The sequence below is a fragment of the Plecotus auritus genome (genome assembly GCF_963455305.1).
Source record: "Plecotus auritus genome assembly, chromosome: 8".
Taxonomy (NCBI): domain Eukaryota; kingdom Metazoa; phylum Chordata; class Mammalia; order Chiroptera; family Vespertilionidae; genus Plecotus; species Plecotus auritus.
In genome coordinates, this window is record NC_137782.1 from 120,128,047 (window position 1) to 120,154,901 (window position 26,855).

Consider the following 26,855-nt stretch of genomic DNA (forward strand, 5'->3'; position numbering starts at 1 on the left):
TTTGGAAACAGCCTAGGTGCCCATCAGCAGATGACTGGATCAGAAAACTATGGTACATCTACACAATGGAATACTATGCTGCCGTAAAAAAGAAGGAATTACTACCATTTGTAGGCACTTGGATGGAATTAGAGAACATTATGCTAAGTGAAATAAGCCAGTCAATGAAAGAAAAATACCACATGATCCCACTCATTTGGGGATAATGAAAAACATTATAAACTGATGAACAAAAAAATAGTTACAGAGGCAGTAAAGCATCAAACAGACTGTCAAATTACAGTGGTAAGGTTAGGGAGAGGTGGGGGAAATAAGAGATCAACTGAAGGACTTATATGCATGTATATAAGAGTAAGCAACGGATACAAAACATTGGGGGGTGAGGGCATGTATGGGAGTGGGGTGGGGGTGGGGGGCAATGGTAAGATATGTACACATATAATACCTTAATAAAAATTTGAAGAAAAAAAAAAATAAAAAAATAAAATAAAATAGTAGTTAACTTTACACATTATTTAAAAAAAATTATTCCTTAACTTACCTGTGCTAGCAGCTTGACTTCGTTCACTTCATTGGTTAGATCTTCAAGATCTTTACCCAAATGCACACAAAATTGCTTAATGCTTGCGTCTCTATCACCTACGGATTTATCGATGGCATTCCGAACAGCAATAATGGATGGCTTCATGGTTGCAAAGACAGCAAAGTCTTCAGGTGGTGTGGGAACATGATACTGTTCAATGAGCTTGTACATTTGAATCACCACATTGCCTTCATCTTCAAGGCTTTCGATCTGAACGGAAACATGGGTTGCTTGTTAAATAATCTGAGTCTTGTTATACCCTGTAGGCCTTGTCTAATACCAGACAGCCTCTGAGCACTGGGAACATCAGGCTGAGGAGAGCCAGCACACGAAGAGCGTGGTAAACAGGCTTCTGGTAAACTGGCTGAAGCCTGTCGGGTGATCACTGCTGTCATTGTTACAATACAGGTAATCAGGCCCAGGGGGTAAGCTGCTCAGAGCTGAGCACAGTTAGTCTTATTCTTATGTTTATTTTTCTCCTTTCTCTTTTGTGCCAATATTTAAGGTTTTCAGGGACAACGCATGCTGTGAGGATGCTCAGCTCTAATAACAGAGCTCCCGGCATGTGTGCTGAGCTGTGACTGTCCCAGACCAGCCCTGAGCTGTGGACAGGCCATGTTCCTGCTTGCATAGATTCAGACCTCTAACCTATGATGAGTCTCCCACTATCCTTTAATAAAGACTGCTTCTACCTCTAACTGACTACTAAACCTCTTCACCTTGATGCCCCACCTTCAGTGGACAGCGTCTTTCCTAATTTTCTCACAAGGGTCTCTCCAATTTTGAGGGAACTCTCCCCCCAACCCCCGCCCCAACTCTGCGATAGGGTTATAGACGAAGCAGCCATGTTCATCTAACTTGACTCAACCTCCTGGTCACAAGCAGCATCAAACTGGGAGCTAGCAATCTGACATCAGTCTGACCTCTCTCTTGAATGTGGGAAGAGTTAGACTGTAGCTGTGGGCAGAGGCCATTTGCTTCCACGTGGAGAAGATTGCAGAGAGAGGCTTTCAGAGAACTGGTTCTCGGCCTTTCGCTTGCATCACCATCACCTTGGAAAGCTTGTTAAAACAGATTGTTGAGTCCCTCCTCCAAGTTTCTGATTCAGAGGTCTAAGGTGGGGCCGAGGAATAGGCACTTCTAATAAGTTCCCATTGCTACTGCTGCTGCTGGTTTGGGGACCACCCTTTGAGAAATACTGCTCTAGGGTTCTAGGGAGGAGCAGTGATGAGAGATGGAAAGAGAGAGGCCTTCTGGTTTCCCTAGGCTGTACTAGTTCCTAATTCCTGTCCCTTTTTTGGGGAGGTTGTTAATCCTCACCCAAGGATATTTTTTCCATTATTTTTAGAGAAAGTGGAAGGAATGGAGTGGGGGAGAGAGAGAGAGAGAAAAGAGAGAGAGAGAGAGAGAGAAGGAGAGAGAGAGAGAGAGAATGAGAGAAGCATTGATGTGAGAGAGACATATCAATTGGTTGCCTCCGCATGCTCCCTGACTGGGGGTAGGGATCAAACCTACAACATAATCTACTTTACTCCTTATTTCCACATCTGCAGAATAAAAATGACCTCTACTTCTTACGTTTTTGTGAGGATTTAAAATGTAATGTCTGTAAAAAAGGCACTACAATGTCTGACCAGTAGTAGGAGTCTGAGCAGGGTTAGCTGTCGTTGTTGCTGTGTGTAGGGCATCTGCTTACTTTGTCTGAAAGTGTTTCTGATATTTCCACAGCTGTTTCTTGAGCTTCAATCCCTCACTTTCTTTTCTCTGTCATTCCTATCACAAGAACTGCAATAATTAGTTGTATGACTCAACTCACCCTTTCTTGAATTTCATCAAGAAATACTAAGCTGTTAACAAATTCTATGGTGGTTGATGGAACAAATTCAAGTTTGTACTCTGCATCTTGTGCCTCAGAGATAATGGCATCCACTTTTTGCTTGCTTTGACAAGGAAGCATATAATTTAGCACCTACGGAAGAAAAAGAAAATATAAATAATAACTGCCTGATTATATTTTCATTTTACTATACATTGTAGGTCAACCCTAATTGAACATCTGTTCAATCAGCAAGTATTAGAAGCAGCTGTGTATATAAAGGAACCCTTTTTTTTCCCACATTAAATCCCTGCCAGGTAAATGAACCAAGAGGAAGATCATTTCCAGAACCAACTAGATTATACAGCTTATTTAAAAGTTTGCCTAAACTCTCTGAGCTCTTGTACACACCCTTTCTGTTACTTTGCCCTGTGTGGTGACCTTGTCATGTCCTCCCCAGCATCAATTCTGCTCCTTTCATGCTGGGTGGTAGCCATGTGGTTTTGGGAAAAATTGATCAATTTCTCCTTCAGAAACAAAGGTGGAGGCTGATTGATCACTAGGCACACAGGAGGCTGGCTTCTGTTGGCCAGTGTGGTTGGGTAAGTGTGGACCTCTGATCTTACTTGATTCAATTAGACAGAGGTCCAGTACCACTGTTTAAGGCTGAGAGAAATGTATGCTCAGCATCCCAATCTCTCTTTCTTTCTGTCTCTGTACAGAAACAAAGAAATAATGAGCTTGTGGAGCTTTTCACAACCAAGTCACAAATGTGAGGGAATGTTAGCTTTATGAAGAAGCTGGTACATCAGGAGGCTCAGTAAAGGCAATGAAAAGAAACGGATTCTTGGTAACACCATTGAGTCACTAGATCAAACCTCTCTGATGCATATTCTCCCTGTTTTTTTGTTTTGTTTTTGTTTTTTGTTTTTAAAGCGGCATAGCCTATAACAGTGGTCGGCAAACTGCGGCTTGCGAGCCACATGCGGCTCGCGAGCCGTGGTTTGACGCTCTGTTGACTAATGAGTTTGCCAACCACTGACCTAGACTCTCGATTCCAATAATTAAGGCTGTTGTTGTTCCTTGTGATTAAGCCCCTATCCCAGTGGTCGGCAAACTCATTAGTCAACAGAGTGGCAAACCGCGGCTCGCGAGCCGCAGTTTGCCGACCACTGCTCTAGAAGAAAGCCCAAGGTCATACAACTAATTACAATGACAGAACAGGTACCAGCACTTCTGAGCCATCTTTTATAAAGGGCTCAGAAGTTTTCTGTAAGGGCCAGATAGTAAATGTTTTAGATTTGCAGGACGTACAGTCTCTGTCACAACTACTCGGCTTTGCCTTTGTAGTGAGAAAGCACCCACAAGCTATACTACACCTAAACCAATAGTCATAGCTGTGTTCTAATAAACTGTACAAACCAGCCGGACTGACCCTGTGAGCTGCAAAAGTACCAAAATATAACCAGATCTTTAAGGACAGTTTCAGATCAGGAAATGATCTGCAAAGTGTGATCTCAGTATCCTCGAATGAAGAAGCATTCCCATCAGAACGTGACACTAAGAAGCCTTGAAATACTCCAACAAAGGAAAAAGGATGTAAGAGTAAGAGGATAGTCTGAGGCTTGCAGTCCCCTCTCTTTCCTCATCTGAAAGCTGACTTTGCTTGGAACAGGAAGCAGAATATGGAACTTTTCCTAGAAATTAAGAATGTCCAGTAGACTTACGTTAATTTTAAATATTAGCAATACTAGAAAATACAGTTTATTTGCAGTAGGAAAGTCATAAAATGATTGTAGAGGCCATAATTAAATTTTTTCCTAGTTCATAGTTACCTCCAAACATCGCAAAGGTGATGGAATTAGTTTTTCCTTTAGCAGCTTAGTGTCAATGAGCAGCAAGCCTACATTTCTGGTGGGTCTTAGGGCTAAAGCATCCTTGTGCTGTCTGTGATACTTTTCCAGTTGTTCACTGAAGAACTTAACATCTACATAAAATAATTCATATAAAGCAACACATTATATTAGATTATGAAGGGTTGTTGTGACATACATTAAAAATCATTGCATTAATAAATATACATATGTATTTATGTTATTCATATGTAAGCTTCTTTGTGTAACTTCAACATGTTAACTCATAGTTCTTTATATTTTATTCTTGTAATAAAAAACTAATATGTAACAATTAAATGTTTTAAAGTAACAATTAAATATGTAAATATGCTCCCAGCTCCTATTAAGAGATGGCAGATGAAAATAATATAATTGCAGTAGAGGATCTAGTCTGGAATGGACTAGATTCTAGAGTAAGATTGATTTAAAATTGGGTTGTCCACAAATGAATGCATTTTGAGGATATCCTATATAATGAAGAAGTAATATGCAAATTGACCATCATGCCCTTACAAGATGGCTGCCTACGAGCAGGCCGGCAGGGGGGTTAGTGAGAGATGACCAAATGACTGAACAGCAGGCTGCGTGGGGTGACCAGGCTGGCAGGGGGGCAGTAAGGGATGACTAGACCAGCTGGGGGGGGGGCAGTTAGGAGCGACCAGGCTGGCGGGGGGGGGGGGGCAGTTAGGGGTGATCAGGCAGGCAGGCAGGTGAGCAATTAGGAGTCAGCGGTCCAGGATTGTGAGAGGGATGTCTGACTGCTAGTTTAGGCCCAATCCTGAGGATTGGGGATCAGGCCTAAACCAACAGTCGGACATCCCCCAAGGGGTCCTGGATTGGAGAGGGTGCAGGCTGAATTTCATGCACCAGGGCTCTAGTTAACAATAAAAGCTTGAGACACAAGAGATCCAGCATAGCTAAAGTTTTCTCCGTTCTTCTTCACACCGCCTCTGCCAACCTGCTTGCACATCATGGTCAGGGCCTTTGCCAGCTTGCATCTGCCATGTGCTGCAGTTGGGTTTTGATGATCTTCCTGCCTCCATTTCCTCCCTTCCCCAGTCCACCTGAAACCAGTGGAAGCCCAGTTACCCTTGAATACACTTTTATCATGCTATTGGTCAAACACAACCTTTCCTAACAGACATACAGTACTAAACTACTCTGCTTGCCTTTCAAAATCCTGCACCCTCTCAAGTTTAGCTAACTTATTTCCAATTACTTCCTCCACATGGGTCAGACTGAGCTCCTGAGTGCATCCTGGAGATCAAGAGTGTTGATTCTTACCCTCATCCATGTTCTCTCCTCAATAAAGGGGGAGTTTGACATGTATAAAGAACACACCAGACAGCGTCTTTAAAGACCTAGGGTTAGTCTTTAAACCAATATGTCACTTAATCTTTTGAGATTCAGCTTCCTTATAATAGAAAAAAGGACAATTACCTACCCTACTCACTTCAGAAGGTTTTGATCAGAACTGACAAAATAAGGATGTCAAATAATCTGAGAAGTCCTCTGGTAAGGAAACCTGTATAACGTTGCTTAGTCTAGTGCTTTTCAAACTTATTTGAACACAGTCTTTTATTGTTAATCCTCACCCAAGGATATGTTTATTGATTTGAGAGAGAGAGAGAGAGAGGGAGAGAGGAGAGAGAGAAACAGTGATGTAAGAGAGAAACATCGATCGGCTGCCTTCCGCAAGCACCCTGTTGGGAGATTGAACCTGTAACCTAGGTATGTGCCCCGACTAGGAATCGAACCTGCAGCCTTTTAGTGTACAGGACGATGCTCCAACTAACCGAGCCACCTGGCCAGGGCGAACACAGAGTCTTTTTACATGGTATCATGTAAATATCCTTTCTAATAGTGTTCCAAGAAATACCAGTTTGGGAAACACCAGTTTGGTCCAATATTCTCATTTTATACATAAAGAAATTTAGATCAATAAGGTTATTGACCTAATAACCATGTTTTTCTTTGACCATGTCACACAGCCAAAGAGAAACAGAAGAGCAAAGCTGATAGAAGAGAAATAAGATTTATTTTCTATCTCTTTTTGAGATTGACAGGTAGGATATACAGTGATTAAGCACACAAGCTTTCAAGTCGGAGAAAAGTGTTTCCAAACCACTTACTAGCTGTGCAATTTTGCAGGCTTTCTCTATATGTCTCCATTTCTTTATTCATAAAATGAGAATACCAATACTCACCTCATAGAACTATAAGGATTAGATGAGATACCCAAAAAATCACTTAGCACAGTATCTAGCAAGTCATTAGTGCTCAGCAAGTACAGAAGTTATGAGTAAACACTGACTTATAGAAATGCAGTGGTAAGATATGGCTGACAATGTCAGGAAGCCAGAACCTGTCCCCTGATCATCTGGGGTTGTTCAGGGGACACTTTGACGCAAAGTTCACTCAAACAGACATTTATTAATTATCTATAATATGTGCAAGGCAATGTTACAGTATTTTGAGGGATTATGATAACAGGCGAGGCCTGCTATCTAAGGGGCAAAGTTACCTTCCATTAATCTCTAGCAAACAACTGGGTTTAGAGGTTTAGGAATTACCGGAGTTTCCAAAAGTAGGAAAAACACAGCATTCAGGAGCCTACGCCAAGCTACTCCAAAGTCCCAGCCAACAGACAGTGCCTGTGAGACTCTGGTTCCAGGACTGGGACAGGACGGATGAACCAAGGCAGGACTAGATGAAGGGAAACCTGGGAGTCTGGTGATCTCATCCTGATGGGAACTTGAAGGATTAAAGTTGTCCAATGTGAAGATGTGGTAGCAGGAGACTGGGAGGCCTTGGGCTCAAGACTGAATAGAAGCTCTAAGTGATTGGAATTGGTTCCTTGGGTTCAGCCTATTCCATGTGCTGAAATGCCAGGAAACCACCATTCACCAACAAACAAACCTAGAAGACTATACTCGTAAACCTTGATGTCCTAATCAAAAATAATTAGTAAGGAAAATTAGAAAAGTTACCAGGTTCCTGAAGTTTAAGAGCTTCTAAGTCAAGACTTTCATTTTCCCTGAAGAATAACTGGAACTTTTCAAATGTAGCTGCATATAATTGGGCAGATTCAAATGCTGCCTTTATGGTTTCCTAAATGTTATAAATAAACAGACAAATACAATTTTATTTTTCCTGAGCAAAATTCAATTCAATGTAAATAAACAAACAAATACAAATGCCTGGTCTGGGTCCAACATTATGCTTTGATCTGGGGATACGTAAGTGAGGGAAGATGCCAACCTACAGGTCCAGGAGTAGCAGTTAACAAGTCTCTTATGAAGTTAAAATTTTTAAAAATCTTCGAATCTGACTTTTGAAGAATAGTTCCTTATGAATGAAAGAAAGCAAACCTGTAATTTTTTAGCTTCACGGTGAACTTACACATCACTAATAATCCTATAGCAAGAGACAATGTCTGTTTCCAAATTGCAAATGTTACGTCTCAGTTGAAGTTTTTTTGAGCAAAGACAAAAGTGTTCAGCATATCTATAGAATGAATTGCTTAATCTTACTATGAAATCCTCTGTAGTGGCAAGGCTTTTTCCAAAATGTCTTTCATAATTTACCCTAATAAAACCCTTTCCTTCACTTAATCTTGGCTACAACCTCCTCTTCCCTACAAAATTTTTTCAAATCAAAACAATAATTTCCCATCATTTCAGTCCCTTATTACCTGTGTCAGTATATATTATCATAGTTCAATGTCTGTGAAAGGCAGTTAGTCTTGGTCCATGACTCCCTGGCTGCACTCCATAGCCTTTCCTTATTTTTTCTACCAAGATTTTTGCAAATGACTACAATTTGTCCCAGGGAAAACTAGAAGTGATCAATGGAATTGCTCATTCCCAACATACCCAGGCTAGTCATACTTTATGGAGAATGGCTGGTAGTAGAAAGTTTAATGACATAAAAAAGCACACACCCTATATGGTTACATTTAGCTATTTGTTCATTTATTTCCTTTTAATAAGCTCTTATGTATTCTTCTACACTCTTTCTACTGTTTATTTCTTTACATTAAAAATTGAGAGGAAGGCCTGACCAGGTCACGGTTCAATTTCTGGTCAGGGTATATGCCTGGGTTGAGGGCTCAATCCCCAGTGTGGGGCATGCAGAAGGCAGCTGATCAATGATTCCTTCTCATCATTGATGTTTCTATCTCTTTCTCCCACTCTCCCCTTCTCTCTGAAATCAATAAAAATAAATATCTATTTTTTTTAATTGAGAGGAAGAAACTATGTCAAACTTGGTGTTTCCTTTGAGCTTATTTAATAGAATCGCTGATTTGTGATCATACAAGTCACAGCAACATGTTCAAAATATGATTTGAAACCTTTGTACTCTGAAATAATTTCACATTCACATTGCTGGAATAGTACAAAGAATTCCATATATCTGTCACCAAAATTCCTTATCATATTTGCTTTATCATTCTCTCTCTATGTATATTATTTTACTATAAACCATCTGGGAGAAAGGTGATGACATGAGAGACTTTTACCCTTAAATATTTTAGATGTATTTACTAAACACAAGGTTGTCTTCTTACATGAGCATAGTACAATAATCTAAATCAGGAAATTAACATTAACATGAATTCTATTATCTAATTACAGACCTTATACAAATTTTGCTATTTGTTCCAAAAATGTCTTTCATAGAAAAAAATTTTTTTTTCTAGTTCACTATCCTATCCAGGATCATGTTTATCATCTTGTTATATCTTTTGATTTCCTTTAATCTGGAACAATTCCTCAATCTTTATTTGTCTTTCATTTTTGAAAAATATAACTCATTTGTATGTGTGCTTTATACTTCCTAGTACTAAGATTCAGTTGCACATTTTGGCAGTAATACCACAGAAGTAACAGGAGTTTTCAGTGCATCATGTCAAAAGAGACATAACATCCATTTGTTGCACTACTGGTGATGTTAACATGTTGGTTAAGGTGGTGTCTGTCAGTCTTTATCACTGCAAACTTACTGTTTTCCCTCTTGAAGTCAATAAATATCTTATGCAGAGGTACTTCGAGAGAATATCCTGTTTCTCATCATACTTTCCCCTACACATTTTAGTATGTATTGGAGGTACCTGCCTATTTCTATGATGGCTCATGTGTCTCTATTTATGCTCCATTTATGTTTTACTAGGGGCCCGATGAATGAAATTTGTGCAAGGGGCTTGGCCCTCACAGCCCCTCACGGCCTCGGCTGGCCCTCACAGCCCCGGCTTCATCTGGAAGGTCATCCGGAAGGACGTTTGACTGTTCGGTCTAATTAGCATACTAGCTCTTTATTATATAGGATTGCATCTCCTGTATGATAAAAGTGTTTCCTTTTGTTCCTTTTTTGTTCTTTTTTAACCTCATTTTCTACCCCAGAAGTGATGTCTCAAATATCTTGCACTTTTAATTCCTTTTCCTGTTGTCAGTGTTCTGATCAACCAGGACTATTTATTTATTTACTTATTTATTTTGTTAATCCTCATCTGAAGATATTTTTTCCATTGACTTTTAGGGAGAGTGGTGGGGAGAGGGAAAGACATGTGAGGGGCACAAGCCCTGACCAGGGCCTGGGCCGGGGAGGAGCCTGCAACCAAAGTACGGCAGTGCCCTTGACCAGAATTGAACCTGGGACCCTTTGGTCCACGGGCTGATGCTCTATCCACTGAGCAAACCGGCTAGGGCTAAGTAAGACTTTATAAAAAAACAGTTTACCATTATCTTTAAGTAGCATTCAGTTCAAAGACAAGAAAGGAAGAAAATATATTGCTCAATTTCTTAAATATGAGTTTCAGTAAAAGTAAATATACCTTTATTTGAAAGATAATTGTGTGAAAATTCTTGTCATCATCAAATACTGACGACAAGCTTGGACCTAATCCACAAGTTTTTTCTTCAAGTTTGTTGTTAATATAAGGCTGGGTGAAAGCATCAAAATATGTGTCAGGCACGAGATTAGGAACTGATAACACGGTGTTCTGAAACTGATTAATTGCACCTGAAATACCACACTGTTAGAAAAGAAGAAACATAAATGTAAACACATACATAGTTATATTTATGAATTATTTTGAGTTTTCTGAAATGCTAAAATAAGAATAACTAATTGAAACATGCCAGATACTGTGTTGATTCTAAGTATATGAGAAATCAGAAGACACAATCCCCGCCTTCAGAAAATATATTTTCTAATTGAGAGAGAAGTGAATAAAAATTGTAACACATATGATGAATTCTATATTTGAAGTATGAACAAAACACAGAAAAGTCTTAAGGGAAGGCAGGTCAAAGTATGCCAAAGAGAATCAGAGAAAGTTTAAAGGGTGGGTTAAAAGTTTATCTCTTTGAGTAGTTATTTCCATTATAAAAATCTATCCTAAGAGGAAAAAATAGATATGTAAATATAGATTCATGTGCAAGGACACTCGCTGCAGTATTACTTATAATAAAAACTTATTAACGAAATACCTAAGTGTTCAAAAATAGGAGTATAGTTAGACTGTAATAAATTTATACAATGGAAAATTAGAGACCCCTTTAACATGGTGTCTCCAAAGATTAATCAATGATATGGGAAAAAGCTTATGATAAATGTTAAGTTTAAAGAAGAGAGAGTGCAGGATAAAACAGATACGTAATATTTATTTAAAAATGTATTTATAAAATCTCATGGTAAGTTAGGTGTGTTGGTATATCAGTGAAACAAAAGTGGGGAAAATATAAAAATGTTAAAGGATTATTCCTATTTCCGACACACAGAATTATAGATTATTTTAATAATCATTTTTGTGTTTGTCAAATTCACTTCAATGAGCATTTATTAATTTACTAGAGGCCTGATGCACATATTCATGCACATTGAAAGGAAATTAATTAGAAGGTGGCTGGCGGAGTGGGACTGGGCGAGATGGGCCGGACATAAAGCCAACCTCCCGCAGTCCCTCCCCAGCGTCTGTGAGTGGGGTCCCTCCAGCAGGTGGGGTCCCTTGGCCTGGCCTGTGGGGATTGGGCCGAAACTGGCAGTCCAACAGCCCCTGAGGGGTCCCAGAGTGCAAGAGGGAACTCTGCAAAGTTGCTGTCACTCAGTTCCTGTGTTGAGCATCTGCCCCCTGGTGGTCAGTGCGCATCATAGCTACCAGCCGGTTGGCTGGTCGGTGGGTCCCTTAGCCTTTTATATATATAATTTATAATAAATGCAAAATCTAACTAGAGAAAATGAGGTGAAGGAAAGGTACTTCTTGAAATAATCTTAAAAAATAAGCAGGTACCAATGTCTACTGAATAAATTTAATAAATAAAATAAATAAATAATCAGGGGCTTGTGAAGTGTACAAGACAGGAAGACAATACTTGTAAGTCATTGTGTGTGAGTCCTGAAGGGGCTGGCAGGGTTGGTTAAGTCATTTAATTGGAGAAACAGGACATGATGCAGTTGGTTCCCTCTAGGCCAGCACTCCCCAGGTTGTGACCAGGGACAACCCTATGGATAAAAAGGGTTGCCAAGTAAATTTGGGAAGAAATCTTGGTTTAAACAGGATTCTCCTCTGGATCTGCTGAACAGGATTTTTTAATATTCTGATGCATATCACAACCCCCTTTCTCCTAGGATGCCTATAAACACCTTACAGAGCATCCTTTGAAAAATGCTACCATAGGCAATGGAGAAATTTTAATTTTAAATGACATGATCAAATGTGCCTATAAAATAATCTTACTGTCAGCAATGTAGAAAATGCATTAAAAGGAAGAGAGGCAGGTAGATCAGAACAGACTATTACGGCAGGCCAGTTGAGAGATGATGAAGTTCCCACTGAGAGGGACTTCAAGTAATGATGAGCACACAGGACTCAGTAAGTTCATCTCAAAGAGGTAAGAGGGAAACTAGGAAGATTTCCGATTGCTGACTTGAGCATCTGGGTAACGCCTTTCATTAAGATGGAGGTATGTAAGAAGGAGCAAGTTTTGGAAGAAGTTATAAGTTCAATTTATTTTGGTGAGTTGGAGTTAATCGTGGAGATTTCCAGATCTCAGTCTGGAAGAAAAGTACTGGCTGGAAATATATATTTATAAATCTCCATTCTATAAGTAGTAGTTAGAACAACAGGCATCCACACAGAGAATACATAGCATGTGAAGAGGAGGAAGCCTTTCAGGACAGAAACAATCAAAGGTCAGACAAAAAAAAAAAAAAAAAAGGTTCTAAGAAAGAGGACTGAAAGAAAAAAATACAAGAGAAATTATAGAAAAGTGTGAAGTCTATTTCCAGACAGAGGTGGAAGCAATATATAGTCAAACACAACAGGAAGGAAAATAATTGAAAAATATCGGAATATAGGAAGCTATAGATAACTCAAGCAAGAACAATGTCAGATGTAAAGACTTAGGTATATAATTTTCCATTAGACTAAGCTCTGCCTGTGTTTGGGAAACTAGATGGGGATGCATGTTAAAACTAATGACCAAAATGATAGTAAAATAATTTAGAAAATTCATGAGTGATAGTCCTGTTTACATGGCTATTGACTAGTTTGGGGTTACACAAAGTAAAATCTTATGTGTGGTGTGAACATGGGATTATGTCCGTAGCATGGCCTACAACTTCACGGGTAGGAATTAAAAATACCAATATGGGCCAAAGAGAAATAAGGAGTATATTTCTAAAAAAAAAAAAATAAAAAAGGAAAGAACCATGAAGGCGGCATAGTGTATTTGCTGCCTCCCACAACCACATCAAAATTACAATTAAAATACACAACAACTATCATCCAGAACCGCGGGAAAGCTGGCTGAGAGGAAGTACTGCAACTAGAGAGGTAAAGTCGAAAGTGCATTGAAACTGGTAGGAAGTGCGGAGCTTCGAAACAGGCTGGTCCGGCAACAAGGTGTGCCACTTTTTTAATCAGGAGGGAGATTGCCTCTGCAGAGGCTGCCCAGAGGAGCGAGGGGTCCCAGCCCCACACCAGACCCCCAATCCAGGGTCCCAGAGATGGGGAAAGAAGTCCATACGGGCAATAAGAACTACAGGCTGGAAAAACTAGTGCGTATTGGGGCTGAGTGACACACAGGCTGCTAGAGACCCAGCTGCTCCTCTTAAAAGGCCGGCACTGTGAACTGAATTTACAAGCTCCTGCTTGCTCTGACCTCTAGTGCCGGGTGAGGCTCTGGGGACCCAGACACATACGGGGAGAAACTGGACTGTCTGGCACCGGGGCAGGAACTCGGGGGTGGTTTTCTTCCAGATGGACGTGCTCGCAGCGGTCATTGTTCCCGTGCTGGGACCTCTCTGGTGCAGGGCTGACTGGCTGATTGCTGTTTGCTCCACCCTGGTGGTTCCCTGAGACCTTGCCCCACCCAATTTACAACCCCACCCAAACTGTACACAGCAACTTTTGCATATAAATGGCCTGTCCTTTCTCAGCCTAAAACCTGTCAAATAAGCTGTAGCTGGTCAGGGAGCCCCAAAGCTATCAATAAAAGGCCCAAGACCGGCACCAGCACCAGCCTGCCTTGCTTCACAGCTGGGCCTCATCTGGGCACTTTCAAACCCGATACAAAGAGGCGGAATCTTCAGATCTCTCTATAGCTCCTGCTGGGTGGCCCCAGGTAGTGGCTGACTTTGTACCTCCCTGGAGACCTAAGAGCTAGTGTACCCAGTACTCAGTGTGAGACCATATCATCTTATAACTCTTCACATCCATAAGCGACACACTCAAGGGGCAGACTCAGTGAGCACCAAAGCCCTACTGAAGCAAGTCAGGCCCCATAACAGTGTCTCCTGCACAGCAGCTCTCTGACTGTAGTCATACTAGTCCCCACAGCCAATTGGCCTGGAGGTCAATTCCTCCCAGCGACGCTAACAGCAATCAAGGCTCAACTACAACAAAACTGTGCACACAGCCCACAAAGGGGTGCACCAAGAGTTTCCACCTCAGGTGATTGGGGAGGCTGAGCCACTGAGTCCTATAGGACACTTACTATACAAGGCCACTCTATCAACTCAAGGAGACTTAGCAGCTACCCAATACATAGAAACAAACACAGGGAAGCAGCCAAAATGTGAAGACAAAGAAACATGTCACAAATGAAAGAAAGCAAACTATTGGATATAGAGTTCAAAACCACAGTTATAAGGTTACTCAAGAATCTTCTAGAAACCTCTGAGAAATTAGTGAGACCTTCAAAGATCTTAGTGAGAATGCCAAAAAAATGAAAAAGGACCAGTCAGAAATTAAGCATACACTGACTGAAATAAAGAATAATATACATGGATTCAACAGTAGACTAGAGGATCCCGAGAATCAAGTCAATGATTTGAAATACAAAGAAGCAAAAAACACCCAACCAGAAGAGCAAAAAGAAAAAAGAATCCAAAAATATGAGGATAGCCTAAAGAGCCTCTGGGACAATTTCAAGAGAACCAACATCCGAATTATGGGGGTGCCAGAAAAGTGAGAGAGCAAGATATTGAAAACCTATTTGAAGAAATAATGACAGAAAACTTCCCCCACCTGGTAAAAGAAATAGACTTACAAGTCCAGGAAGCACAGAGAACCCCAAACAAAAGGAATCCAAAGAGGACCACACCAAGACACATCAAAATAAAAATGCCAAGAGCAAAAGACAAAGAGAGAATCTTAAAAGCAGCAAGAGAAAAACAGTTAGTTACCTATAAGTGAGTACCCATACGACTGTCAGCTGATTTCTCAACAGAAATGATGCAGGCCAGACGGGAGTGGCAAGAAATATTCAAAGTGATGAATAGCAAGAACCTACAACCAAGATTACTCTACCCAGCAAAGCTATCATTTAGAATTGAAGGTCATATAAAGAGCATCCAAATAAGAAAAAGCTAAAGGAGTCCATCACCACCAAACCAGTAATATACGAGATGCTGAAGGGTATTCTTTAAGAAGAGGAAGAAGAAGAAAAAGGTAAAGATAAAAAAAATTATGAACAACAAAGTGACAACAAATACACATCTATCAACAAGTGAATCTAAAAATCAAGTGAATAAAAAACCTGATGAACAAAATAAACTGGTGAATGGAATAGAATCAGGGGCATGAGAATGGAACAGACTGATAATTCTCAGAGGGAAGGGGGTGTGAGGGGTGCAAGAAGAGATTAGACAAAGATCTTATATGCATGTATGCATTACTATGGACACAGACAATAGGGTGGCGAGGGCCTGGGGTGGGGTGGGAACTGGGTGGAGAGGAGCTATGGGGGGAAAAAATAGGGGCATCTGTAATAATCTCAACAATAAAGATTGAAAATAAAATAAAATAATAATAAAAAAGAAATAGGGAGAGTATCAAGGTTTTCCAAGGCCTGTCACTTGAGGCTAACGGACAACAGACAGCTGCTGTTGGAAAGACCCTTCTGTGTCATCTGCTGCACAAGGGCATCTGCCTTCCATGTGAAGGACACGAATCTTCTGGCCAGAGAGACATGAGGGCCCAGTGCCTCTCTGTGTGGGAACTCCTGAGCAAGGCCCCAACCACAGAGACCTCAGCAGTCTGCTTGTCCCTGTAAATATCCTGCAATGGTCCATCGGATAAATTACAGAATCACAGACTACTGGTATTGGAAGCAACCTTAAAACTCATCTACCTTCTCATCTTACAGATGCATAAACTGAACCTTGAAGAGGCACGTGGTTTCCCAATTGCAAAGTGAAGATTGGAGTCTCTAGAGTGCCTGATTACTAGTGTTTCTGCACCACAGTATACCAGCTAAGGACAGAAAATATAGACTCTCATTGGTTTACTAATCTATGCATGTACAAAAGGTGGAAGGTGGAAGTCCAAGGTGGCTGTCAAGGTTCCCTCCATCTGGTGTACATGCCCTGGATGCTCCTCTCGTGGGTATGGGAGGGACCTGTGCATCTGGTGGACTGCCACTCCACTGATTAGGTTACATTATATGGAAACTTGAAGGGATTTTGCAGATGTGATTAAGATACGAATTCAGATGCCTTTGAGTTAATCAGAAGGTAACTATGCTGGGTAGACCTGACTGAATCAAATGAAAGCCCTTAAAAGAGCGATTGGGCCCTTCCTGAAGGAGATTCTCCAGACAGTCTTGATGAAGTGAAGACCCATATTGTAAACTGCTTACAGAGTTTGCCACAGGGCAAGAAACTACTTGAGGTTTCTAGAACTTAAAGTGGTTCCCAGCTGACATCCCTCAAGAAAAAAGGGAGCTCAGTCCCACAGCTGCACAGAGATGAATTTTTCTAACCACCTGAGGGAGCTTGGAAGTGGATCTGTTTCCAGATGAACCTCTGAGGAGGCCTCATCCCAGTCAATGGCAGCCTGAGGAGGTCCTGAGGCAGAGTAGAAGCGAAGCAGTGCCCGGACCCATGAACACAGGCACTGCGAGACAGCAAATGCTTGCTTTTTAAAAAGCTGCCAAACTTGTGGTAACTTATTTCACAGCAACTGAGAACTAAAATAGCAGAATTTTCTCAGATGCAGCATGCTTTAAAAGATTTTAAAAATGGTACTTGCAGAGTGATTTTAAAAGATTTTAAAAATGGTACAACAGAGTGATTTCTTGAACTCCTCTTGAGAGATGCCTATAATGAATTCTAAATTTTGTTTAGAACTTGTAGGTTCTCTTGATGGTGTCCCTAAAAAACCAATAATCTGACTCAAGTTAAAGAAAAGGTGTTAAACTTTCAGATGATGTTATCTGGATAAACACACCAGAAAATCTTCCAGAGAAGGCTCAAACAGTAGTGACTCCACTGTCAAGATCAGTTCTGTGAGGAACATGGGGATGAGAGACTCGTCTTCTTCCTGCTTTTCCATCCCAGGAGCCACCTGAAACGAACACATTCGCAGTGTTATAGAGATACAAGTACCAAGGTATAAGATAGAAAACTTGTCTATTACAAGAGGCACGCAAACGTAAGCTTATGCAATTAGCTGATTTTACAATGTTGGCATGTCTTTCAAAGAATATTACCACAGAAATTAAAAAATAAAGGCCGATATTGAAAAACTAGACAGCACTGTAAAACTCCTTGAAAAAATACTATCAACAAGATGGAAAGGAAAATAAGGAACTGAAAAATGTATATAGCAGATAGAAGGTTAGTAATATTTAAATAGAAATCTACTTGATATACTCAGTAGAAACATATACTAATCCTATATAATAAGGAGCTAATATGCTAATTAGACTGAACAGCAGAACGACCGTCCTGACGACCTTCTGAGGCTGCCGAGGGGCTGCAAGGGCCGGCCGAGGCTGCGAGGGCCAAGCCCCTTGCACAAATTCCATGCATCGGGCCTCTAGTATTATATAATTAATACATAAATAGTAATGTACTAGTACAAATGATCAACTAACATCCTCCTTCTCTTCCTGAAGATAATTTACTCAGTAATAACATTTATTGAGCATTTAGTGTGTGTCAGGAAATGCTAAGTATTCATGTAAATCCCATACCAATCATATGTAGCAGGTATCATTGTTACTCCCCTGAGAAAACAGAATCTGGAGAAGGACACATTGCTTAGTGAGTGGCAGACCCAGGTCTTTCTGATCATCACACCTATGCTCTTATCCCTGCACTGGGGCAGCAATTAAAGGAATATAACACTTAAAAGCAGTGATATACTACTTTACATCCATCAGATTAACAAAGATGAAAATGAATGATACTATCTAGTGTGCACATGGGTAACGCTCATTCTCAAATATTGCTAGGAAGTTTGTAAATTGACACAAAATTTTCTGGAGAGTGTGGGGTGCAGCTACAGTGTTTTGGACAGGTTCAGGCCTTGGACTAATCAGTCCTCTTGTGGCCACGTGCAAGTCCCAGCCTGGAGGGCAGAGCCTTCCCAGCACAATTATAGCCAACAGCTATAGTTGTAAGCTTGAACCTATGGTCTGAACACGTGGCCCCACGTGCCTAAGTGATATAGGCTGCAAGTAAACAAAGCTTGATCAGGTGCATGTAATTGAGTAGGATTGAAACCCATGAGAATGCTGTAAACATCTTGACCACGCCCTTACTTTGCCTCGTGGCATCTGGCTGTAAAATAAAGACACGGCTTGTAGACTGTGGCGCTGTCTCTCCATGAGGGAGCAGCGTCCCACTGAGATCCAGCTTTCATTCTCTTGTCTGTCTTTTCCAAGCCTTTCAGCCGCCCCCACTCAGGGTCACTGAACCTGGCTGAGCTGGCGAGGCACATAAGGTGCCCTGGGGCTGAGTATGCCATGGCCCTGCCAGCCTGCCACAGGAGAGTTATGCATTAGTATCAAAGCCTTAACAAGTGAGCATATTTCTCACCCAACAATTCCACAGCTAGGACTTTCTTCTAAACCTTAGAATCTAAGGGGAAAAATCAGAGGTGTCTGAAACACGTATAGACAAGGATGTTCTTTGCAACATTATTTGTAGTGAGAAAGTGATCAATAGTAGAAAATTATTTACTAATATTTACAAGATAGTAGTATATAGTTCTACATGAGAATATTATATGAAAAATACATATTAACTTGGGAGATTTTTCACAAAACATTGCTGAGTGGAAAAAACAGGTGATTAAGCAGTAAGTAAAGTATGATGTCTTATTTCCCCCTTGGAAATAGTTATCTTTGGATAGCAAAGGATGCTCTTCTTTGTACATTTCTGTGTTTTTCAAATTTTCTGCATGGCATATATTACTTTCACAATTACAAAAAAATTAATATTACTTTTAAGATGTAACAGTATTTAGAAAAAAAGGAATTGAGAATAGGAAGTAATGAAAAGGAGTATGCAATTAACATACAACTTTTGGAGAAAAAGGGAAACTATAGCAAAGAATATCAGTCCTTGAAACTGCACAGTTGATTTTCCTGGAGAGGAAGTTGAGACTTGGAGTTAGGAAGCTTGATGAAACGAATAAGCATGTTTGGCAATATTATTAGGTAGCTGGCATGAAGTTGTTATGCAGGATGGAGTTGGGAAATGTGGTATGAGATAATTAGCTATGCTAGAATACACAGAAAGAATTTGTACTATTTCATCTCAAACATCTCGATTACTCTGTGGCTCTAAGAACAACTTCCTCCCAAGAAGGTATCCACTCAAAGCACAAAGGTTTGCTTCATGATGTGCTTCTTCTCATTTCTTCCATTTATACCACCTCAGCTGCTTCTCTCTGCCAGTTCATGCCCATGATGCCCCCAAACTATAAGTTTCTTGGGAGCAAGAATCCTGTCTATGCTTTTCATCACTATATACACAACACCCAGTGCAGGGATTGGTACACAGTAGGTACTTAAGGAATCTCTGTTGAATGAACACATGAAATAACCTTTAGCAAATTCCTGTGAGAGAAAGAGCAACACTCAGCACAGTGAGTGCTTTCTCTGTTAAAGTATTTGTTGATATGTTGATTTTTATTCTGCCATTTCATATGTGTATAGTAGGCTCTGGTTATACTATGAAACCCGCTAACATTTCTCCCATTTTTTCAAGACACAGAAAATAGCATAATCCATAATATAGTAGTAAGCACTCAATAAATGCTGACAGATGAATTTTCTTAATTTGTCTGGATATACCTTCTTATCAGTGACTTCAAGTTTCTCCTCAGTAATCCATTTCTGAATGATGTCTGCTGAGGGTGTTCGTTTTAGTTTGTCAGTGATATAATTCAAAAGAGTGTTAACAGAATTTACTGTTAAGACGTGCATTGTATTCTCAATTAGGTAATCATTTAGACGAATAAAGCTTAAAAAGAAAAAAATACAGCTTCAGTTTTCTATATTCACTACATATCTTTGAAAGTGACTCTAAAGTATTTAAATTTTAAAATATTTTTTCTCTGTGCCCACTTTTTATTACAATATCAGAGATTTGCTGTTCAGAAGAGTTTTTCTTGGACATTCTTCATTTTAAAACACAATCATATTCAAAAATATTGCATCAACTTAGCTAGGTGTTCTAACTATTCAATAGAATATTAATGAAAAATACAGTTATTACTGGAAAAGCACCTAGCTCACCTAGCCAAAAGAACCATAGATTTTTTTAATGCCTTAGAGAAGAAATCAGTAAATATACAACATCTGTAACTTACATTCTAAAGGTAAAGTGTGAAATCTTCACTATTGGATAAATGTTTCTTAATGGCGATTTCTAACCCAAAGATGCAAATTTTGTTTCCTTACTTGAGTGCTTAGAATGTAGGCTGAGTCAGCAAGGCATTTAGAGTAACTATTTATTCTGTTTAATTGGAGCCCAAGGGGCCTCTAGTACCTGGAGGCCTGTGATGATGGCCTCAGGGACTGCTCCACTGACTTCAGTGACACAAACAACATTATCATATTATCTCACATATAACTGATGCACCATTAATACTTATTAAATAGACTAGAGGCCTGGTGCACAAAATTCATGCACTGAGGGTTGAGGGGTCCCTCAGCCCAGCCTGTGCCCTCTTGCAGTTCAGAAGCCCTTGGGGGATGTCTGACTGACAGCTTAGGCCTGCTCCAGTCTGACATCCTTAGCACTGCAGGCTTCTGGCTGGGCAGCACTTCCCCTGTGGGAGTGTACTGACCACCAGGGGGCAACTCCTACATTGAGTGTCTGCCCCCTGGTGGTCAGAGAGCATCATAGTGACTGGTCATTCCACTGTTGGGCTGAAACTGGCTCTCTGACATCCCCCAAGGGGTCCTGGATTGTGAAAGGGCACAGGCCAGGCCGAGGGACCCCACCAGTGCACAATCAGGGCCAGGGAGGGACCATAGGAGGGTTCCAGGGTGTGTCTGGCCTGTCTCGCTCAGTCCTGATGGGCTGGACCTCAGCAGCAAGCTAACCTACTGGTCGGAGCATCTGCCCATAGTGGTCAGTGCACATCATAGCGACTGGTTGACCAGTCAACTGTCTGCCCCCTGGTGGTCAGTGCACATCATAGTGAGCAGTTGAGTGGCCTTAGCATATCATTAGCATATTACACTTTGATTGGTTGAACGGCCAACCAGACAACTGGACACTTAGCATATTAGGCTTTTATTATATAGGATGGTTGTAAAAGTTGGACTTAATTAGTGAGCACTGAGTAACAATAATCAGTATATAGTACCACACACATTTCAGATAATGCTTGGTGACTTTGTTTGCAAGAGTTATCTGTAGAAATGACATTTTAGAAAGGCGTGAAATCCAAACTCTGGAACAATGTTAAGATCCAGTTGGGTAAGCAATGGCAGAGCTAAAACCTAATGAGGACAAGTGCCCTGGTAAGACCCTGTGGATGGCTTGTCTCCCAGTTGCAAAACCTTCCTTAGGGAAAGTGTGGAACTTTATGTGGCAATATAGCTATGTACAAATCTCTGTGTGCCTGACTTCTTACCATAACCAGCGCCATGCTCCAGGCTGGGTTAGGGGGAAACAAAGCCTTAGAGATCAAAGAGGAGCCCTTGGCCTTGGACATGCCCCCCACTCTCTACCAGCTTGCCACTCCCAGCGGCTGCTTTGCTGGGGGGCAGGTGGAGGGGCAGGCTTCTGGGGTTGCCTTCAGGTTACCATATCCTCTAAATCTCTCATCACTATTAGTGAATCCTGGGATAAAGTCTTTAACTTTGAATGAAATTGAGAATGACAAATGCCCTAATTTTTCTCAAAAGAAAGAATAATCACTTACCAAGTCAGCCTCCTGCAATAACGCCTTTTCCTGGCCTGCTGCGTGTATTTCATGTTCTCAGAGTTTACATAAGCAGGCAACTCAATGAGACCTCCAGACATTGATGATTTCTTATCCTCTAAGAACAGCAGAAGACACAACAACAAGAATTCTTATGTAAAAATTCAATTTTTTTCTCCTCAATACAGATTAAAAGACAAACAACATTGAAAAAAACACAAACAAAACAAAAACAAAATGCTCTGGTTCGTGAGATCATTCAAACTCCAGAAAATAGTCCAGTTATCCAAAAGAATTTCACATCAAAGGATTTCAACTCAAGAAAAGACTGTAGACAGTTTATTAACATTCTCTTTAATATTGACCTGTGTACTCTGTTGCCGGAAACCGATCATTGTCTCACTAATAGAAAGGTGTGGACAAGGAACCTTGGAAGGCTGGTCAACCTTGAACCTCTGAAAAGTCAGAGCCAACCACTCCCTATCTAATTGAGACAATGGTAGCTGAAGCAACTTCCCCACCAAATAATCATGTAAATCCTTACTGATAAGATAATCTGCCTGTTACTGGAATTGCCTGCCTAAGAGCAATGAGTGTATCCCAAACCTGAATAAAAGGGATGGCAAGGCCTCCCACTAGAGGTGGGCTTCCGCCTGGCCCCCATTTCCCAAATTAATATTTTTCTAGTCTTCTTTCATTTGTGTGCGGCCTTCTCCAGAACCCGAACCCTGAACCGGAACCCTGAACCACGCGGGACATGAAAGGGGTTCCCACACTCTGTTATCTCTTTTCCCGTGACACTTTACCCTTTTTTTCCCAACTGCATTTTAGTTATCCTTTAGAGTACATGCCAGCAGGAGCCAATCCGGAGATCCAGCCAATCCCTTAATTTTAACAAACCTATTGTCTGTACTAATATGCTAAGTGTCCACCATAAAATGCTTGTGAAATAAAGGTTCTGTAACCAGTTTAGAAATACTATATATACAAGCAGGGTTAATGCAAGGAAAATGCGCTATTTACTGTTACCCCACCCTTCAATATATATTGAATTCATAATCTATCTTGCAAATTTGGAAGAACTGAAAATAAATCATTAAACTTAAAAAAAGTAGTAAAAAAGAGTTACTGTTTTATTATTTATTTAATTTTAAATCCTCACTTGAGGATATTTTTCTGTTGATTTTTAGAGAGAGTGGAAGAGAGGGAAAGACAGAGAAATATCGATATGAGAGAAACACATCAATTGGTTGCCTCCTGCATGTGCCCTGACCAGGGACCAGGCCTGGGAGGAGCCTGCAACTGAGGTATCCTTGACCGGAATCGAACCTGGGACCCTTCAGTCCACAGGCCGATGCTCTTTCTACTGAGCCAAACTGGCTAGGCCCTAGGGCAAGAGTTACTATTTTAAAAATGTTCTTATTGATTTTAGAGAGAAGGAGAGAGAAACATAAAAATGTTCTTATTGATTTTAGAGAGAAGGAGAGAGAGAGAAACATCAATGATAGAGATTCGTTGATTGACTGCCTCCTGCACACCCTCTCCTGGGGATGGAGCCCGCAACCTGGGCATGTGCCCTGACCGGGAATCAAACTGTGACCTCCTGGATCATGGGTTGATGCTCAAACACTGAGCAACACTGGTTGGGCAAGAGTTACTATTTTAGAAAACCACCACTTCCGATCTGTTAAAGCTCTCTCCCCTCCCTACCTTCCTCATTACAGTCATCAGGAGTGAATCCTATAGCGCGCAGAGCAGTACGGCAAGCCTTCCTCACCACATCTTTGGCCTCGTTTCGAAAATATTCCAGGTGATCTGTCATCTAGACATTAATGATATGCATAATTAGTGGTACCGAAGTAGCAATAATAGAGAAAAGATCTTGAAACTTATAGACAAAAGTCTTTACCTTTTTCAGGTGTCCGACTTGTGTAAACTGAAATTCTTGCAGGGTGTAGGTGTGACCTTTTTCAATATAACAAAGCCCCATAAAACTCAACTGATAGCACAGTTCATTTATTTTAAGAAGAGCTGGTCGCAAATACTGAATGAAAATAGAAATATATCATTATTTCATTTTAAAAAGCATTTTTAAAATATAAAGATATTTAGAAAGCAAGAATGGCTGTTAAGGAAAAGAACTCTATATGTTAATTTTAGCTATTCTTGCATATGTTAAAGGGAACACTTCTGAAATGTTGTTCTAAAAGTATTCTTTGAATTACCAGATTTAATTGATCTGAATTCTCTTCCTCTAATTTGGAATATGTCTTTTTAGCTATGAAAGTGAGGGCAAGTTACAGAGGACTCCATAAATCTTATTTTTTTCTTTTCTTTTTCTTTTTTTTTAGTTTATTGATTTTTACAGTGAGAGAAAGGGAGAAAGAAAGAAAAACATCCATGGGAAAGCAAAACCCTCATCGGCTGCCTCCCACATGTCCCCCACCAGGGATGGAGACTGCAACCCGGGTATGTGCCTTAACCCGGGAATCAAACTGGCAACCGTTGGTGCACAGGACGACACCCAACCAAGCCACAACGGCCAAGGAAGGACTCTGTAAATCTTACATTTCACCTTTTTTGGCCAATGGCTACTAAAAGATTCTTTGTGTTACCTTGAAGACTTTACAATGTCTAGTCACCATGATAACGGAGGGGCCTGTCTATTGATCTAAGAGGTTGTGACAGAGAACAAAGACAAATTTAACTTTAAATTTTCAGTGGGTAAAAAGTTGCTACAAAGAAAGTTCAGTCACTATTAGAAAGCTGCCTTGCAATGTGAGCTGGGAGAATGAAAGTATTTGTGAAATTCAGCCACATGATCTTAACTTATTCTTTCTCTATGCCAACATCATAAATCAGAGTTCTAGGCTGTTGGCTTCAAAGGCACACATTCTAAGAATGTTCCAAGGACATTCTCTCTGAATTCCCCTAACCTAATCAAAGGAGGAGCAATTACATTATATAAATAAAGTTAACATTAATTTATTTGTATGTAACATGGGTTTATGTGTTATATACTTTTTAGGAGCTTTCAAAACAAGACAGTTTTGCAGACCAACATTTAGTGCTTTATTTCTTCTAAGTGCAATAAGGGGAAGTTGTAATTAGTAAAGTCTTAAATGAAGAGAGTTTGTGAGAAACCATTTGGAAGTCATATAGCCCTTAGAGTTCATCTGATGGGGGAATTTGCATAATAAAAAAAGCAAAAGTTTAGAGCCTAAGTCTATGAATTGAAATGAGATACTAAATAAATGAAATAGGTATAGGAGTAGGAATGACAATGTAATCAAAATGGGGCAGTGAAAGCAAGGAAGTCCGGAGCATTCCAGAGGAAGTTCTTAAAGCAAAATTATAAGAGACAAAAAGCAAGGATCCAGGTGGAGAGCAGAACTGACATTGATGGTCTGCCAAAAAGTGAGTTTTGACAAAGGGGAATTTTGGGGAGAAAAAAATATACAAGAAATAACGTTAGCTTAACCTAAATAGCTGGCTGTCAGCATGAAGAACAATTGTGAAAGCTGTCTTGAATATTAAGAGAGATTGGAAGTGTCCCCCACCCTCCTCTCACCCCTTTGTTATTTCTGTTGGTAATAAATTCCAGATGAATCTGGATTATGTGGTTCATTCTTGAGCTGTTATATCAATAGTGCCCAGTGAAGGTGATAAGGAGTAAGCATTATTTTAAATTATAGCAGAATTGTAGAGGAGGAAGAATTTGTCATCTTGATGATGGGTTTCAATATGTAAAGGACTGAGGTAACTGTAATTTTTGCTGCCCAGGACACTTCCCCTGACTTACCTACAATTATTCTGGTGATAGAATCCCTCTTTCTTTTGGGAAACTCACTACCAAGCGGTTTTGATAAGGTGGGCTCTCACTTCCTTCATCACAGGAATGAGGAATTGGCACACATCCAAGCCTGGCTTATCAGACTACTACTAGCTGTGCAGTGATTGGTTCAGGATTGGGCATGTGGCCTAGCTGAGCCAATCAGTGTTCTCTACAGCATCCCATGAAGAGATATTGTCCTAAGAGCCAACTACACCTAGAGCTGGAGGTGGTGCTCTTTCTAGGAACCCAACTGAGAATGAAAAAGACACAGACAAATACAGAAATGAAAGATGGAAAGAGAAAAAGAAATAAAGATGACAAGGTATCATTTGAATTTCTGAATTCAGCCATGCATAAAGGTATTCACCCCCTCGAGCTTCCTTATTATATGAGCTTTTGTTTGCTATTGTTGTTGTCAAAGTTCATTTAAATAGAGTTTTTGCCAGTTGCACTGAAATGAATGTCAATATTTCAGAGATGGGAAATCAGTATTATTCATCTAGAGGCTGGTGACTGGGTCCGAAAGCCTGTGGGGAAACTTTAGACTTTGGAAGATATGTGCAGAAGAGCTGCATTTGCTATAAAAAGTTTATGAAAATCAGGGTCATGCTGAGGCACTTTGTCTTTAGTTGGAATGCAGGAACACTTAGGATTTGCTAGTCTTATATTCACCATGGCACCAAACCTTTAATTTGCCCTAACCTGAGTCATCAGAACATCTGGGTGGTCTATATAATTTGGTACTTAAAGAATCCACTAGAGTTGTAAGTCTTGGTCCAGCCAGAGACTCTGGCTCAAGTACTCTCATGCACTTTCTGACCCAGTGTTGAAAATGCTACAGCAAAAGGGACAAGAGGCATCCCTTCATAAGTGGAGGAATAATTATGTAAATCTATGAAATTAAGAGTGGTTTGTCTGCAAAGCAATGAATGACTAAAAATAAAAATTAAAAAGATTTTCATTACAAAGGGACATTCAAATTAAAATAAATGATGAGAATGTTTGAATGAATATAAAAATAAAATAACAGAAAACTACCTGAATGTATCACA

The 26,855-nt window shown here is 40.3% G+C and overlaps 1 protein-coding gene across 1 annotated transcript in view; it reads right to left on the minus strand.

The window, feature by feature from the left end:
* The window catches only part of DNAH6 (dynein axonemal heavy chain 6), a gene marked incomplete at its 5' end in the record, with an annotated part of 243,258 nt that overhangs the window by 178,392 nt on the left and 38,011 nt on the right, over window positions 1-26,855 (minus strand). Inside the window, 10 exons of the mRNA XM_080684947.1 lie at window positions 542-793; window positions 2,400-2,552; window positions 4,235-4,386; window positions 7,285-7,405; window positions 10,128-10,328; window positions 17,028-17,144; window positions 19,885-20,053; window positions 21,969-22,086; window positions 23,679-23,790; window positions 23,878-24,012. Of these exons, the coding sequence (XP_080541073.1) occupies window positions 542-793; window positions 2,400-2,552; window positions 4,235-4,386; window positions 7,285-7,405; window positions 10,128-10,328; window positions 17,028-17,144; window positions 19,885-20,053; window positions 21,969-22,086; window positions 23,679-23,790; window positions 23,878-24,012 (1,530 nt within the window). The remainder of the gene's footprint in view (window positions 1-541; window positions 794-2,399; window positions 2,553-4,234; window positions 4,387-7,284; window positions 7,406-10,127; window positions 10,329-17,027; window positions 17,145-19,884; window positions 20,054-21,968; window positions 22,087-23,678; window positions 23,791-23,877; window positions 24,013-26,855) is intronic.